This window comes from Amborella trichopoda, chromosome 1 (assembly GCF_054954075.1).
Source record: "Amborella trichopoda isolate Santa Cruz 75 chromosome 1, AtrichopodaSantaCruz75HAP2 v2.0, whole genome shotgun sequence".
NCBI classification, from domain to species: domain Eukaryota; kingdom Viridiplantae; phylum Streptophyta; class Magnoliopsida; order Amborellales; family Amborellaceae; genus Amborella; species Amborella trichopoda.
Window position 1 is genome coordinate 52,284,077 of NC_142336.1, and position 18,599 is coordinate 52,302,675.

The 18,599-nt window shown below is 33.1% G+C and overlaps 1 protein-coding gene across 1 annotated transcript; it reads left to right on the forward strand.

Annotated features, from left to right (window-relative positions):
* The first annotated feature begins 7,521 nt into the window (after window positions 1–7,521).
* On the forward strand, window positions 7,522–17,770 carry LOC18434884 (putative methyltransferase TCM_000336). The gene is given in 5 exon segments (XM_088872770.1): window positions 7,522–7,648; window positions 7,798–8,116; window positions 8,119–8,209; window positions 16,590–16,872; window positions 17,298–17,770. Coding segments are annotated over 5 exon segments (1,140 nt in total). The 5' UTR covers window positions 7,522–7,546; the 3' UTR covers window positions 17,643–17,770.
* The last annotated feature ends 829 nt before the right edge of the window (window positions 17,771–18,599 follow it).

The window sequence follows — 18,599 nt, forward strand, 5'->3', positions numbered from 1 at the left end:
ACCTCTTGATCAGGGTTGCCTGCCATTTTATTTGCAGAGGCATACATTGTCATATGTCGCATAACATCTAATATTTTTAATTCTGATAATCCATCTATATTCCAGTTTACTATGGATCTGCCTGAGTATGATACTGCCTGTTGTATCGCATCTTCTTCCATTTGTATATCAATAGGTGTAGGTCTCTTGTGGTATGGTAAAGCCGTTATTGGTTTCAAATTCTTTCCATAGGCTATTCTATTGAGATTTATGGGAGTAGTATCCATAAATGCATTTTCTTGATTTTGAATAGTATCTTTTATAATTGGTTCTTCCTGGAGCATCATTGTTTCATGCTCAGGTAACTTTGCTTTTCCTTTATCAAAAGACTCAGGAAGTGAACTAATAATAGTTGGAGGAGGAATATCTATTTTGGGAGAAGGTATTCCTTTAATATCGAGCTGAGATAATTTTGATATTAATTGGTCCATTAAGGATTTATTATTATCTCCAATATGGAATTTATTTTTATTTAATTCTGGAGGTGGTTTGAACAAAACTGCCTTGGGTATAGGTGTAGCAGAAGGTTGTTTTGTTGAAACAAGTCTCTCTATTCTTTCTGCTTGTTTTCCTAAATATTGCATATATAAATTCGTATAATTAATCTGTTCCACAATATGAGGAATTAATTCTTGCTTCTTACCAATTTCCTTAGGTAAGATTTTATATGGAGTGACAATAATATCATATAGTGATTGTGGTTGTGATGACTCATCCTTAGCTGGCATAGCTGCTTTTAGTATTATACTCTTCACAGGTGGATGAGTACTAGCAGTGGTTGTACCATCTGTACTTATATAAGATTTCTCTTCTAATGTTTGAATATTATCAAATGAAGGAATAGTAATATTATATTGAGTACATATTTCTCTTAATCATATAAAAAATCCTTGATTTAATCTTTCTTTTTTAAGAAATTTATTATATTTTTTATGCATTAATTCTATTAATCTAGGTTGAAATGTTTTTAAATACCATTCTCGAATATGTTTATTTTCTTCAGATAAATAATCTTTTTTTATATATTCTTTATTAACTTTTCTCCGTTTTCTTTCTAATTTGGCTGCTAAATATGCTGCCATATATTCATCAGAATATTGTGAATATTGATCGTATGGATTTATTTCTTCTTCTATCTCATCTTCTATTTGTAAAGTTAATATATGAAAATCTTCTATACTAGGTTCAGGAGTATTTGCTATACTTGCTTAGGAATAACAACATGATCAGTTGTTCTTCTTATTCCTTGAAAATGTAAATCTGACTGTGGTATTGATTGTATAGATGAAGAAGATTGGGTAGGCGGAGGAGGTAGTATTATAACATCAGGATTAGTAGAATAAGATTTTCTACTTGGTATTTGATTTTTTATATTCCTTTTCCTATTAATATTGATATCATCATGTACTTGTAATTGTTGAAATTTTATTTCAATATTACCATCTGGATGTTCAATTATTTGATTTGGAATATTATTTTTTGGTACTTCTTGGGGCTGATTTGCATGTGTAATGCCCATGACTGTGGGAGGATAATCTCCGACCACTTAATTGTTTTGGGTACAATCATATTGGATTTTTCCATATTTGTTTGGAATAATATGGTTTGCTCTTTTTGATCAATTTTCATGATATTTGGACATAAAGTATTCATAACTTTGTAATATATTCTGTATACTATTGCTAGATTTTGAGAACCATGGATCATATTAAAACCATGAGTTTTTAAATTTATTGTTAGTATATCTAGAATATTTGGATCAGTTAAAAAAACTGAAAAATTTGGAAAACAATTAAAATATATTGGACCACTACAAAGGCTGGATTCAACTATGCCAAGTAGCGAGTCTGTGAAGATATTGTGTCTTGTATCTCTTAGGCATACAAGCACAGAAGTGTTCAACCCTAGTCGGGTCAAAGGTTTTACTGCTATTTGTATAAAACCAATGTGTAAATATTTGTAATTATTTTCTTTATGTTTTTCAATAACTTTTCTTGATAGTAGTTGAAAGTCTTCTTGATTTTGAGTGACAGATAAACTTTCTTCTACTGTCTTGATGGCATATCCCATCTTGAATTTAAATGATCCCTTATGGTAAATGTCATGTATTGGTATTTTAGGAATGTTCCAATTTTGAATATTTTTTTCAATGTCATTTATGATAATTTGTTCTTTGTTTTAAACTATAAGTAAGAGATTAAAGTTACATCTTTACTAAAGAAACCAAGTTAAATTTACATCCAAGAAAGTTGGTCCGAGAGTTAAGACAAGAGACAAGGGAAAGCCTATTGCAAAGTACCGCCAAGGCCAGGAAGAGCCGCTTAGGGAAAACGCTGGGCCCCTGAATGTCCAGATTGTCATTATCCGCAACCTAAGGATGACAAATTTAATAAGGAATCTTACAAGTAAGAATGCAACTTCATCTATATATATATATATATATATATATATATATATACCCAATACATATGAGTATATACATTTATATTGGGTATAATGTATACATTATATACACCCAATACATATGAGTATTGGGTATATACCCAATATATATGAGTATTGGGTATATACCCGATACAATATGTATACATATGAGTATATGAATATTGGGTATACATATGTACACCCAATACCCAATACCCAATATATAATACCCAATATGTATACACAATACCCATATGTATATCCAATACTCATATGAATATTGGGTATACTCATATGTATACCCAATACTCATATGGGTATTGGGTATAAAGTATTGGGTATACCAATACTCATATGGGTATTGGTATATTGGGTGTCAATACTCATATAGGTATTGGGTATACCAATACTCATACGAGTATTGGTATATCCAATAAAATATTAGGTATAAAGTTTACCCAATATCCAATAAAGTATACCCGATACATATGAGTATTGGGTATACATATGAGTATTGCGTATCCATATTAGAAAGGTGGTTCATTACATATGTTAGTTTCTTTAGTAGTGCACAACTCTGTAATTCTATAAATTGGAGCTCTTGTTCACATCCTTATTAAGTTCAATAATATATTTTCATCGGGGCTTAAGGCCCAATACAAAAATATAGTTTCTCACACCTATCATATATCCAGATTTTTTCAATTCACCATACCGTAGTTATAATATGGTGTATCCATATGGTGTATATATCATGGTGTATCCATATAGTGTATTTATCATGGTGTATTTTTTGGTACGTACTAAATAGGTGTATTTTAAAATTTCTAATATTTTTAAACTTAACCGATTTTTTGACTCCGATTTGTTGAGCCTAGTCCGATATATTTGCGATATCTTTACATGAAGTATTTTTTCCGATCCGTATTTTTTACCTGATTTTTTTTTCCAACTTTTTAAAATAAAAGCGATTTATTTCTGATTTTATAGTGAGCCGAATTATTAATAGTCCGGACTTGCTAACTATGGTTACTAGTCAAATATTTGAAGCTGTTGTGAGTGTTGAGGTGTTGTTCGCCACTCTATTCGTAAAGAGTCCTCCTCCAAGGTGGTGGAGAGACTAAGAATGACGTTTCTGGCATGGTAAGAAACCATGCTAATATTATAACGGGAAAGTTTACAAAGCAATCCCTCCCTCTTTATACACTTGATATAACTTTCTCTTTGTATATCTTGTGTACGTCCAAATACGAGGCAAAGAAATCCAAAGTTCCATTTTTTTTTAAATCCAAAGTTCCATTCTTGTCTAGGCTAAGATCAGAATGTGAAATAAAGGTCTAGAGGACTTAAAAATTTAAGGAAAATTATGTACGGGCACCTTTTTCAACTGTTTTATTATGGTACGAGTTTGAGATTTTTGCAAAATTACCCACCTATCTTTAATTAGTAAAATGAAATTTGTGTAATGTAACTAATTTTATTTATTTCTTATTTCTTATTTATTTATTGTTATTTTATTTGAATTTATCTTATTTTCACTTGATTTTCTTTTATCTTTTATTTAATCTTATACCTTATTTATTTCCGACTTTCGATTTCTAAATTTCTATTCTATTTTTTTAATCTATTTTAGATTTCAATTGCAACATTCTATCATCTATATTATAAGTAATTATCAATTATTTAAATCTGATTATTTAATTAGTAGAATGAAATTTGTGCAATGTAACTAATTTTATTTATTTCTTATTTATTCATTGTTATTTTATTTGAATTTATTTTATTTTCACTTGATTTTCTTTATCTTTTATTTAATCTTATACCTTTTTTATTTTTTATTTTTGATTTTTAAATTTCTACTCTATTTTTTCTAATCTATTTTAGATTTCAAATTGTAACTCTCTCTCTCTCTCTCTCTCTCTCTCTCTCTCTCTCTCTATATATATATATATATATATATATATATATATATAAGTACGGTTTGTATAGAGCCGAGGCTCTAAACAATCAAATTAGAGCCCACCTTCAAATAGTGCCAAAAATATAATTTTAATATTGTAAATCTTTATTTAGCCTTAAAATATATGTTTGTCTTAAATTATAAAATTTGAAACTTCAAAAATTTAGATTGTGGGTTACTGGACACTTTTGATCCAATTTTCAAAACGTTGGATGGTCTATTCAATCTCAAAACATCACTTTTCACGCACATAATAATATTTTCCTTCAACGATGTTCGCTATATTCATAAGATCACATCCTCAATACTGAGGCCCTAAAGTTACTACGTGAGCGGGTTTTACCAGAGGAAGGGAATCTAACATGCTCTCACAAAAGCGTAAAATTTTCTTAATGATAATAAATTCATGCAATTTTTTGGACAAATGTAATGCAGGGACTAGTGAAAGAGGAGAAACTTGATTCATTTGATTTACCATGAAGACGTTGAAGAAGAGGGCTTTCACGATTGAGCGTTTCGAGGAACTGTCGGTTCCTATTCCCACTAAGATTAGTGGGAAAGACATGGCCTTTGTCATTAGAGCTGGTTGAGCTCATCCCAGTATTATATGTAAATGTTATGTGCAAGTGTTATGTGTAAATAATTACTGTGAATCACTTCATGAAAATTCATATTAATGAATTCAAGAATATTTTGAAAATACAACATGATTGTTTCCTGATATCTACTACATTGATATATGATTTGCAATTGACATAATAAAATCTTTTGAATTTATATGTATGATAGTATGACATAGTGATGTCTCTTGTGACTATATGCATAACATAGAAATGTTGATGTTTCTTGTAACTACATTTGAGGCATGCTTCTGATAAGATATGTGTGCATGACAACATGCATTTAATAAAATATGTGTGCATGGTAATATGCTTCTGATAGGATATATGTACATGGAAACAGCCCTCTAATGAGATATGTGTACATGGTAACATGTTTCTGATAAGAGATGTGTGCATGGTAACGTGCTTCGAATACAAACTCGAGGGTAAGTTCTCTCGATCCCAGGGAGGATAATGTAGGTAACTTGAGACCCAAAAGTTCAATTTAGACCACTAGTCCAAAAGTCCAATTTTGACCACTAGTTCCCATAACCTTTGAATGGGGCGAAAGAGGGTCCCAATAAGAGTTAATTTCGAAGATTGCACTAGGAATTTGTGCTTTTTGTAGGAAATTGGGTAGCTTTGAATATGTATGGAAACTAAGATTCTTGCATTGAAGTTATTGTAATTTGTATTGAAACTTATGTTGCATAGGTACTAGGATAATTTTGCATGTTTTATGAGTTTTATTAGGGGGTCTTTAGAAGCATGTAGACTTAGATTTTGAGTTTATAGGGAGTACGAATTTTGAATGAAAATTACAGCAGTTTGCTTTTGGTTGAGATTGACTCCCACCCTTTTCTCTCACTAAATTATCTCTTTGTGTGTGTTGCTCTCACTAAATTAGTGTACCCTTGCACTTTAGCCGTATCATGGTGCTAACTTATGACCTAATTAACGATATTTTATAAGGGAAAAACACTTTCCAATGCCTATAGGCAAAGTGAATAGTTCTTTCACCTCTCAACAGATATAATAGGTCTGTTGTCGTTATGGTTTAACGTGAAAATCAACCGCCATGAATATAGTAGGTTAGTGGCGGTCGATTTTTCCTCAGCATCCAAAAAAATCGGATGATGACAAGCCTATGGGGGAAAATACTACTCACTTTTGCCTATAACCGTTGCATAGAACTTTCCTTTATAGGGTGTACATTATTCCACTGCCCTCATAACCTAGGAACATGGGAGATCCTCACTAATTGTTTTGAGGAGATATTTTCTCCCTAAAACCTCTTATATAAGAAGTACCTCACCAAAAACTTGTTTAAAAGTTTTGATATTACTCCTAGGTAAGGTTGGAAATCCCGAGTAACTAGGGCAGTTTAGTGATTTGGCCAACTTGAGGAATGCTATTTAAACAACAAAAAGTAGCCATAGTTTGTTGGAACAAGGAACAATTAAAATACCAAAAACCTCTATTATCAAGGTTTAGCAATATAGAACTCAGGGAATTTTTGTCAATCTAATTTCACGTACCTAACACTAGACAGAGAGGTATGTGATGACCGGAGCTATTTAAGGAGATAAATTACTAAAATGTTTCTAATTGCACACGATTTCTAACCGGGATCATGAGTTATTTTGGAAACTTTTAACTTTTTTGAAGAAGTATTTTTATGAAATAAAATTTAAAAAGTAATCTCTAAAGTGATAAATGGAATTTTTTTTACCCTCTAATGATTTTGTAAGATTGTCTAAGCCCTTTTCCTATTTATTTAAGTGAAAAATATGCATAGTAGCTAAAAACAATGAGAACTAGCTAGGCGTTAATTTGATTGCTTTCAATGAAAAGGAAATATATGTTTGGACTGTATAAAATTTATGGAATTACCCCTTGGTCCATTTTTTTATCAATTTTATTGTGAGGTTTTTCATTTTTGTGTTTTTTAATCTAGTTTTGCCTTTTGATGTTTCAATTATAAAACAGTTGCATTTTTATTTTTTATTTGTTGCATTTAGGGAACAATCTGATGGATAAGATATGGAACTAATAAGTTCTTGACATGGTTGGATAATGGCAACATCAAATCACCCGAAGATCTAATATATTCTTTTTTATGGGGCACTTTGATGTTCCAATTATCAGAGAGTTGCTCGGGAAAAAAAAAAAAAAAAGCGGGCAAGTCAATGAAACATTACACCTGATGTTCCTATTATCGGATTACTAAAAAATGGAGGGGTCCAATACCTTAACCATTAAACCACCCCACAAATGCTATTTTGTTTTTTCAATATAAAACGGGAAAAAGGTAAAAAATGGAGTAACATAGAAAAAGGAGAACATCATAATAAATTTTTTCAAATCTTGGACAAAACTGAAAATTTTACTGGGTCAATGTCCACGGAGGGAAAATACAACAAAGAAACCCTAACAATAGGGTAGATTTGTTTCTATATAACAGGAAGTTGAAGGCTTTGGAGAGAGAGAGAGAGAGAGGTGTCTAATCTATTTCACATGAATGAAAGTTCGGGCGAGAGAGAGAGAGATGGAGGTGTCTAATCTATTTCACATGAATGAAGGTTCGGGCAAGACAAGCTACGCTCAGAATTCTTTGTTTCAGGTTTCTCTTATTTCCTTTCTGAATTTGATCACTAAAAATTCTCTCTCATTTGTAATGGCGATCAATATATGAGAACAGAAACTAGATCAGCCATGAAAATGGAAAATCTAATAAAATAAGAAATCCACTCATGATCTCTCTCTGTGCAGAAAAGAGGTTTAGAGGCTGTTAAGGCCACAACAGAAGAGGCATTGATGAATATGCTTGCTTCCACCCATTACCCTAAGATTTTAGGGATGGTGGACCTTGGTTGCTCCTCTGGCCCCAACACCTTCTCTGCTTTAACAACAATCACCCGAACAACATTCGAGGCATACCGGAAACTCTCAAAACCAATGCCGGAGTTTCAACTCTTCTTGAATGACCTCCCAGGGAATGACTTCAACTCGGTTTCCAGGGCACTGCCTTCATTCTATGAGACATTGAAAGAGGAAGGAGGAGGAGGAGAGACTTTTAGGTCTTGTTTCATACTGGTGTTCCTGGTTCTTTCTATAACAGGCTTTTCCCTTCCAATTTTTTACACATTGTTCACTCCTCTTATAGTATCCATTGGCTCTCAAAGTAAGCAACCGACCTTTCTCTCTCTTTCTCTTTCTCACACACATATTGCTTGTCACAGGAAGCAACCAACCTCTCTCTCTCTCACTTGTAGCAACCTCTCTCTGTCTGTCTTCTTTGCTTCTGCATAATTGTCTTCGGAGCATACATGTAGTCCCTACAGACTATGAAAAACAGTAGTCCAAACAAGTTTTAATTGAAATAGAGGAACTAGAATCCCTTAAGCTTCTATTTAGGGGTGGACATATTAGTTTGGGTGATGAAGGCAAAAAGTTCGAGTATGTGAAGTGTTTTTCAAAACGCAAACAAGCTGACCCAGCAATGGTAGATATGTCACTTTGGACGGGAACTTCAAGGATTCGAGAATATGAGTAATGATCCTATAGGACCTTCCTCCACCCATGTGCGTAGGACCTTAAAGGATCACCATTAAAGCCTTTGGGGTCCTACACACATGGGTGGGGAGTGTCCTATAGGATCATTTCTCTAGAATATATATATATATTTCAAAGAGGGGGATTAAAGATTCATTTTCATAATCACATGCTTTTTTCAATAATTGGGGTTGGCTAGATATTGGAAGATTTGTTCCTATCTAAACACACATGGTTTGACTAAACCGTGTACCGTAGTCGCGGGTTCTATTTTTTATTTTTTTATAACTTTTTATTTCTTGTTATCTTCACAATCCTACAAATATTGGATCATTGCACTATCCCACAAATAATGAGATCTCGCATTTACCTTATATAAACCATGTAAAGCAATAGAAGGATATACTTCTTCTCTTTGTAATATTTTTTTTATCACTACATTATTCTTGATCACTGAGGGCGGAATGCCTTAGCTAGGGGTGAAACCGGGATCTGACGACAGGACCGGACCTGGTTATGAGGTAGGGTCATTGAACACTATTCAGGTCTAGGTCGGGGTCCATGTCGACTTGACACATAGTGCTATTGTTTAAATAATATTTAATACATAATACTTAAATAATTTTTAAATAAATATAACTATATATTTATGAGCACGTTAATAATATTTAATGCTCTATATGGGTGGCATCACACTCATATTGATGATGTCACACCCCTACTAATTATAAAAAATATAGTACTAAAAAAATATTATATTATAAAACAAAAATATATAAATATCCAAAATTTAATTGAGTACAATTACAAAATTCTTTATAATATTATAAGTAATATCGGTACTTGGATATCTTTCAAAGGGGTAAGAAAGTTCCCTTAGTGAAATCATGTTCATGATTCAACTAGGCCCAACTTATTTGAGCTTACCCCAACGGGAATAAAAATGTACTGTGATTGTCTTATAAATCGACATCAATAATGATCCAAGTTTGTATTGGTTTGTACTTCGGAGGCGATGTTGTTTTGAGAACTTTAGAATTTTAAGCTTTCTAAAGTGAAAAATAAACGTATTTCCTTGAACATTAAAATGGTGCATGTCATTTTATTTTAAAAAAAAAAAACGAAAATAAGGATTAACTAGAGGCACATGTCAGAAAAACTTCTTTTTCATTAAAAGATCACTCGAATTTAGGGATTAAGGTTTAGGTCTTCAATGAAAATAATAATTTCCCAAATATGAGAGGCTTTTTGTTTTACCTATTTGTCAAAAGATAAGAGTTTCTTTGTCCCATAATATTTCCTATTTTAAAACTACAAAAATTCCCTCAATTTGTACTTTCTAGTCATCCTTCCCATCAGACTTTTGATAGGACACTACTAAATCAAATATATATATATATATATATATATATATAATTTTTTTTGCAACTACTCCAAGTTAAAAAGTTATTTTTTCAGTCCGGCATAAACATATCGGACTAGTTTGTGCTGGTTTAGCACATTTTGGTAAAAAAAACCATCCAACTTTTGTAAGCTGGACCAACTTGTGCTGGTCTAGCACATTTTGGTAAAAAAAAAATAAAAAAAAAAATCAACTTTTATGTTTGAGGGGTAGCTATAAAAAAAAAAAAAACTGTTTTGGATTTAATTGTGTTGTATCAAAGTGTTGGGGGCGAAAGATGTCAAGAAAGTGCAAACTGGGGCATCCATAGTTTTCCCTTTTAATTACAATGAAAGTATTTCTTATAGGACCAATTAGAGGTTGGATTTGATTAAAGGGTGCGGTTTGTATAGAGCCTAGGTTTGAAACAATCAAATTATAGCCTACCTTCAAATAGTGTCAAAAAATGTGGTTTCGATAATGGAAATCTTTGTAATAGCCTTAAAATATATTTTTATTTTTATTTATAAAGTTTAATGCTTCAAAACTAGTGCAGATTGATAGATCTATAAAAATTTGAGTACAAAAATATGTTACAAAATAGACGATTTTGAAAACTTGAAATCCATTTTTTTCTCATGTCTATGCATCTTGATTTCGAGATGATCAATTTGAAGATATTTTGGCATCAAAACAACCTCTTCTAGTGAAATTTTTGAGATGAGACGCTATATATAAATTTTTCCCTTGATTAAAAGGTAGGGGACCCTAAACTCCTACTTTGTAGGATCCTCCTCAGTTAGCACTCTACCTAAAGCTACTCTCTCTGTATGGTCATACTTTAGTTGAATGCCACATTCCCTTTCCCAAATTGCTGTTCAGTATATGTAGACAGAAGTAACATGTATTCAAATATTTTTTAAAAATGTCCATCTAAGCTATCATCTTCTTTTAATTATAACCTTTTTCTGCCACAACAATGCTACAAAGCTTTGGATATTTTCTGCGATTGTGGGTACAAATTCCCCCCTCTAAATTATCATATAATACAAAGTTTTCCTATTTTCCTTTTTCCTTTTTATGTTTTTTAATTGGTTATGGGATTTGAGAGGTTATTGTTTTTTATATGAGAACACAAGTGGAAAGGATTTGTATCAAATTTGAGAGCATATGTGCTTGGAGAGGTATTATTGTAACAAGTTTCCGCTTTCTTAGTATGATAAGGAAAAAATTTACTGTGTAGACATCCTATTCTTGGGTAAGGGGATTCTAGGTACCCCAAACCCTAAAAACCATAGGATCCAAACCTGGCCGACCCTAAACTCAAACCCGCCTTTCATCCCAAAAAATTACCTTAATCCCACCTTAAACCTACGGACCATACTTGGCTAAATAGTCCATAGTCCACCATCTCAAACTTATGGTCAATTCCTGAAATACCAAAAAGATCCCACCGTTAGGAAATCTATTCATTTAACTTACCAAATTAGCCTAAACTATTAAAAGGAATTTCCCAATTAGCTCAGACCATTAGGAAAACCTGCCTAATTGGCCATACACCTTAATAACTAGAATAGAAAATCCTCTTTTTTTGGTTAATTTAATGGGGAAGTTAAACCTCTTTTTTTTGGGTAATTTAATGAGAAAGCCAAACTCCTACTCGTTTTTTCAAATAGATTAGTAGTAGGAATGAAAATCACAATGTGGTAAGTTAAAGTGTGGGATGCTACCACCACGACCCAGCCCTTTTCCCATAATACAAAATCCTTGGTATCATAAAACCTCCTAGTCACCCTCTAATTAACTCCTACTTACCACTAATCTTAAAATGACCTTCTAAAATAGATAGTAAAATGGAAAATCCAATGAAAATGATTAAAGGACCATCAAATCTGACCTAAAACCAATGAACGAACCAAAAATTGGTCATTTCCCATCCCTAAACAGCCATATGAGATGTATGGAAGGTTACAACCCTCACTGGCGCCCACCACGTTGCTGTGATATGAAGTATTTCGCGCGTGATGCTTATTGCATGCGTTGCACACGATGCCACGTTGCAGATATATGGAAGACCCCCAATTAGTCGCCACTTGAAGAGGCCAGTTAAAATAGGATACGGTAAAATTTATTTTTGAGATGGATTTTTGATTTAATTTTTTAAAGATATATAATCTTTAACATGGAGATAGGGTGGGAACGGGTCGGATCCCAAACCTAAACCCAGACCTAGACCCAAAAGTATTGGGGTCCAGGTTTTGGACCCTCACCCGAAACATCGGGTCCTATCGGGTCTCAGGTCAGGGCGATATATTATCACCTTCATTATGAGTTTTTTTTTTCCTTTTTATATTAGAATATACTCACATTATTGGCAACACAGTCACAATCACCTGCAAAACAAATAGGGTTTAAAGTATTTTATTTTCAATAGTTTACGGGTATGGGTCGGGTCCAACTGATTACAGACCCCGGACCCCAATAGTGTTCGGGTCAAGGTTTTGGACCCGGACCCCAATAGTGTTCGGGTCAAGGTTTTGGACCCGAACCCATCTTGTCGGGTTCAAATGTTGGACCCATACCCGGACTTATGTCGGGTATTCCCGGCAGGTCCGCTTCCATTGCCGCTTCTACATGGAGATCATAAATATAAAAAATAAATAAATTTTGAAAATTAAAAATAATACTTTTTTTAAAAAAACATTTGGCTTGTTAGTTTCAATTATTTTTAAATGGATCAACTATTTCTACCCATCTTCAAGATGGATGCTTTATACCCAGAGACCGCAAATGTAGAAATACGGTTCCCGCCGCTTAAAACAATTTCCCTTCTATGTATATGCCCCCCTTGAAGAACATTGTTAAAGTTGATACTCTGGTATTTTGAGTTCTTGACTCCCTTTAGCCCTTCTCACAATTTTGACCGTTTTGCATCCCTTCAACCCTGGAAAACCCTAACCCTATTCCTAAGACTAGGAATAGTAATTCGACTTGAGGTGTCAAAAAAGCCTTGACTCGACCATATTGTGACCCTAGGAGACCAAAAGTCTCCCTCATAACACAAATCTACGGTGAACCCTAGAAACGAAGTCTTGGTGACCTTGGACCCTTAGTGCCTTTCACTCCACTTTCCAAGCCAATTCTAGTCTAACAACCTAGTCTCCAAGTCTTTACATGACTTTTGTTCAACTTTAATCGGCGCCTCTTCAAGTTGGAGGTCATACAAATCCATCCATTCTGATTTAGGCCCTAGCTCTGGATGCCGGGCTCCGGGCTTAGCCAGAGTGAGCCAATCGTTTTATTTTTTTTCTAATTTTATTTATTCATGATATTGCATACGTAATGGTAGATTTCCTACTTAAGGTTTTGGTGAGTTGTAGCCGGCTTGTTATTTATGATGTCAAATCACATATGTGAAATTTGGTAGATTTCCTACTTAAGGTTTTGGTGAGTTGTAGCCGGCTTGTCATTTATGATGTCAAATCACATATGTGAAATTTGGGTTTTCTTATTCCCTGTTTTGGGCCTTGCAATTACCCAGTTTTTGGACCGAAAAGGACGTAGCTCATGTCCTATTTTATTATGTTATAAAGAGTAAAGAGAGGTAATTGTGAAAATGAAAATGACGTAATTCATGAAAAGGAGGTTAATTGTGAAAAGAAGGTAGTCTACGACAATGAGATAATTCGTGAAAATGAGGTAATTCATTTATGTTTCCTTTTGACCTCTATCGTACTTTCTAGGCCATTAGATTGGATCTAATCTGGTGCTTTGATAGCCCCATGTATAGAGGAAATTCTTCTAAGAGAAAGAGTGAGTAAGAGGAAGAGTATGAGAAAAGGAGGACAGAAAGGGAGCTCACGTTATGCCTTGCTTTTTCCCTGTTTTGGGGAGAGTAAATAATGTGAGTGAGTTCTTCTGTGGATTTGTTGTAAACCCAGTTCTAGAGAAAGGAAATTATAAGGAGCCATTGGTTTGGGTCTTTGTGACTGTACTGTAAAGGGACTTTGTAGAGAGAAAAAACCCCTTGTTTGGAGGTCTTCGATATTTGTTTTCGCCTTGTAGCCTCCCTGAATCAGTGTATCGGGTGACCTATTTTTGGCCCGAGAGCTGCTATAATTTGGAGCTTTCATACCTTGTTACTTCTTGTGATCTCTTTGAATAAGTAAGTAAAGCCTCAGACCATTCTCCCATAGATCTTGGTATCGTTTGTGGTGAACCATGTTAAATCTTGTGTCTTTTGATGGTTCATTGTTTTTTCGTTTTCTTATATTGTTCAAATTTCATTTTGTTTCTAGTGCATGTTTACGTGGATTGTATGCACAATAATTGTTCATCCTTCACACCCTTGTTGTTTTGCTCCACTATCGAAAAATTTTACAACTGTTATCAGAGCTTCCGCTCAATTCAAAAAATCTTGTGATCCATAGAAAACAGATTGTGAAGCTAGTATTCTACATCCATAATTTGACAGAACCCATTCTCTATCTTTCTATCTCGACTCATGGATAGGCACAAACCAGGTAGTGGAGGATGTCTATAACCCTCTCACCTAGGGTTTAGGTGTGAACAAAAATGTTTATAAATAACACAAGGACTATGAAATTGTCTAAGAGGAATTGGAACAAGTACTAGAAAAGATTCTTGTTGTAAAGGAGTTGGAACGTTACTACTTTGTCCGCATGCGGTCAAAGTCCTTTGGGGTCTAGAATGATTCATTCTACATAAGCATAAAACTTTCCACATTTGGTAAGATAAAAGGTTTGGACATTTCACCTTGGAACATGCTTCCCCTTAAGATTCTAGCAGGTGTAATAAATATGATATTGTTTCCCCTATCCACTATATTACCTACAACCAGTGGATATTAGTTCTCATTTATAAATTGCATCAGTTACTATTAATCTCCACTTCCCATGCTCAAAAATGGATTGTGATCAATGTTGAAAATATTGGCTGAGTTACTCAGAGTCGGCCCCTTGTCGAACCGAGTACACAAGGGCAAAACTTAGGTTAATTAAAATAATATAAAATATAGAAATGATGAAATCAATATATAAATATCTTCTATATAATTTGAATGTTTTGAGAGTTTTCTTATCATGTGCGCTATTTATATATTTTCTTCCTTTTAATCAAAAAGTTTCTGAAATGTCTCCGGCTATAGATAATTTCTTTTTTCTAAACCTATGTTTATATATTTTTATCAGCTTATTTCCACTTTTTATGTTGATATATATATATATATATATATATATATATATATATATATATATATATATATATATATATATATATATATATATGGAAAATATGGGATTAGCCCACTAGCTCATATGAACATATGAGCCCAACGGCCTAGATTGAATCTAAGCCGATCTGACAATCACGGATGTCTGGTTGTGCTTGAATTTTATTTATTTATTTATAAATCCAAATCACTTGAAATTTTAAGTGTGTATTCTTCTCATCAAGACGCACCTAATAAAAATATAAAACAAATTATTCATAAAAAATGACCAAAATATCCCCCAAAAAAGTTTGGGGGTATTTTGGTCAATTTATTTCATGTAAAATTATTTTTTGATTTTTTTTGAAGATTCACCTATTTTTTATGAACACATATCTAAAATTTCAAGTGATTTGAATTTGTAGAAAAAAAAACTAAAATTCAAACACTACCGAACATCCATGATGGTCAGATCGGCCAGAATCAATATGAGATGTTGGGCTCATATGTTCATATGAGCTAGTGGGCTAATCTCAGCATTATATATATATATATATATATATATATATATATATAATGCTGAGATTAGCCCACTAGCTCATATGAACATATGAGTTCATATGAGCCCAATGACCTAGATTGAATCTGAGTCGATTTGACAGTCACGACCTCATTTTGTATTTTAATTTTAAATTTTTTTTACAATTCCAAATAATTTTAAATTTTAGGCGAATATTCTTCAAAAATAGGACAATCCAATAAAAATATCAAAAAAATAATTTGCAAGAAATAAATTGATCAAAATGCCCCTAAAACGTTTTGGGGGTATTTTGGTCAATTTATTTATTACGAATTATTATTTAAATTTTTTATTAGGTGCGCTTTGATGAGAAGAATGGATGCCTAAAATTTCAAGTTATTTGGATTTGTATATAAAAACTATTAAAATTCAAATTCAAAATAAGGTCGTGACCGTCAGATCGGCCCAAATTCAATCTGGGTTGTTAAGCTCATATATTCATATAAGCTATTGGGTTAATCTCAACAATTTCTTTTATATATATATATATATATATATATATATATATAGAGGCTTTTAGGCCTTCCAAACTATTTACATACAGCAATTATGGATGTAATACTAACAGAATTTGTAGAATTAAAAAAGAAAAAGTTGTTAAACCAGCTTGCTTAGCTTTATGAGACAATAAAAGTTTGCACTCTTAGAATCTTGACTTCCTTCATCAAATCGATATGTCTATCACAAAGCTGAAGCTTATGGAACAATACTTGAAGTTATCAAGAAAAAAACATTCTCCATTGAAATGTATCTACCCTCCCTAAGATGATAACTCCTTGGGAATTAATGTTTCTCAGTACCATTGCTTATGACTAAAGTGGCTTGTAGGTTCCTCAGGGACTGTATGAAGAGGGAGGTGCGGCCCTTAACAAGGGGAATGTATATATAAGTGAAACTAGCCCACCTGGTGTGAGAAAAGCTTATCTCCAACAATTTCAAAAGGATTTCTCACAGTTTCTTAAACTGCGCTCACACGAGGTGGCACCAAATGGGCGTATGGTGTTCACATATATTGGTCAACGGGCTTCAGAAAACTTTGAGAGGGATTGTGGCTACATGTGGTTGGCATTGGTTCGAGCCATAAAGAACTTAATTTCTCAGGTATTTCTTTATCTCTATCTGTATCACTGATGCTTTAAGGATTTCATATGCACTCTCCCTCGGGCAAAAGATCTAGTTAGGAGCATTTTCTCATATGAAGATTTTGTGATCTCCTTTAGAATTGTCAGATGAGTATTTCGAAAATAGAAATTTGGATTTTCAGTTCCCAGAAACTTCTGATCCAATTTTAAAAAAATTGGCTGGCTATTCTCAATCTCAAGACATCACTTTCCATGCACATGATAATATTTTCCTTCAACGATGTTCGCTAGATTCATGAGATCACATCCCCACTATAAGGCCCTAAAGTTTCTATGAGATTCGGTTTTACCGGAGGAAGTGAATCTATGATATGCTCTCACAAAAGCATAAAATTTTCTTACTAATAATAAATTCATGCAATTTTTTGGACAAATGTAATGCAGGGACTTGTGAAAGAGGAGAAACTTGATTCATTTGATTTACCCTTATATACGCCTACAATGGAAGAAGTTGAAGAAGAGGTAAGGAGAGAAGCATCTTTCACGATTGAGCGTTTCGAGGAACTGTCGCTTCCTATTTATGGTAAGATTCGTGGGAAAGACATGGCACTTGCCATTAGAGCAGTGGTTGAGCCCATCACTAAGCATCATTTTGGAGAGAAGCTCATGGACAAGCTCTTTGAAGAATGTGCTCAGCTAATTGAGACAGAACTGCTAAATGAGATGACAAAAGCCAAAGCAGTGCAGGGGCCAATTACTTATGTTTTGGTCTTGAAGAGATCAATGTAAGCAATGTGCTCATCCATAACTTCTTGGAGGAAATCTTGAACTTAAGCTTATACCGGAGTTATGTTTCTGGTGCTGTTGTTGGAATATTGATAAATAACCAAATAAAATTTAAACCTCATGCTACCCAATGAGCTCACATATGACTATTTTTATCACAACTTTGAGCTCCTCTTTGTTTCTATTGATGTAATTGAGAATGCTCTTTATATGTAGGTTGTGGTTTACATAAGGTTGCAACCTTAAACAATCAAACTAAGGCACATCTTGAAATTTTATATAAGATATAATTTTGGTGTAAAAAATTCTTTGAATGGCCTAAGAATCCATTTTATTGCTAACTATAAAATTTTAAACTCAAAATATTGGTGACAATTGAGTAGATCCATAAACATATGAAAATCTTAAAAATGGACAATCCAAATAATTTATTACAAGATGTACTATTTTATGATTCAAAATACTTTTTTTTTATGTTCATAAATCTCGATATTGTGATGATCAATTGGATGTTTTTTCACTACCCAAACAACTATTTGTGATGATTTTTGAGGTGCACCTTACTTCTAGATTTTAAAGTTGCAACCTTATATAAACTTTTTCCATTAAAAAAATTATATTGTGTACAAAGATTTGACTATCCACCATAAAAAATCCAACTATCAAATAACAATAATTACTAAAATTATTAAAATAAAAAAATAAAAAAGAATACAACTTGCAGAAAATGTGGACATGAATTTATAGAAGGGAAATGTTTTTATACTTCGCCTACAACATAGAAGATCTATGCTTCCCCTACTATCCAGCCGTCCAATTTTGATGAAGATAGCCACTCACTGTTTGCTCTTAAATCCAACGTCTCAAAGTATTTTATTTTTAGTTTTTTATACAAATTGTATAAAAATGAATTTGGTATGTGTCATCTTCTCATTAGGGCGCACCTATAGAAAATATTAA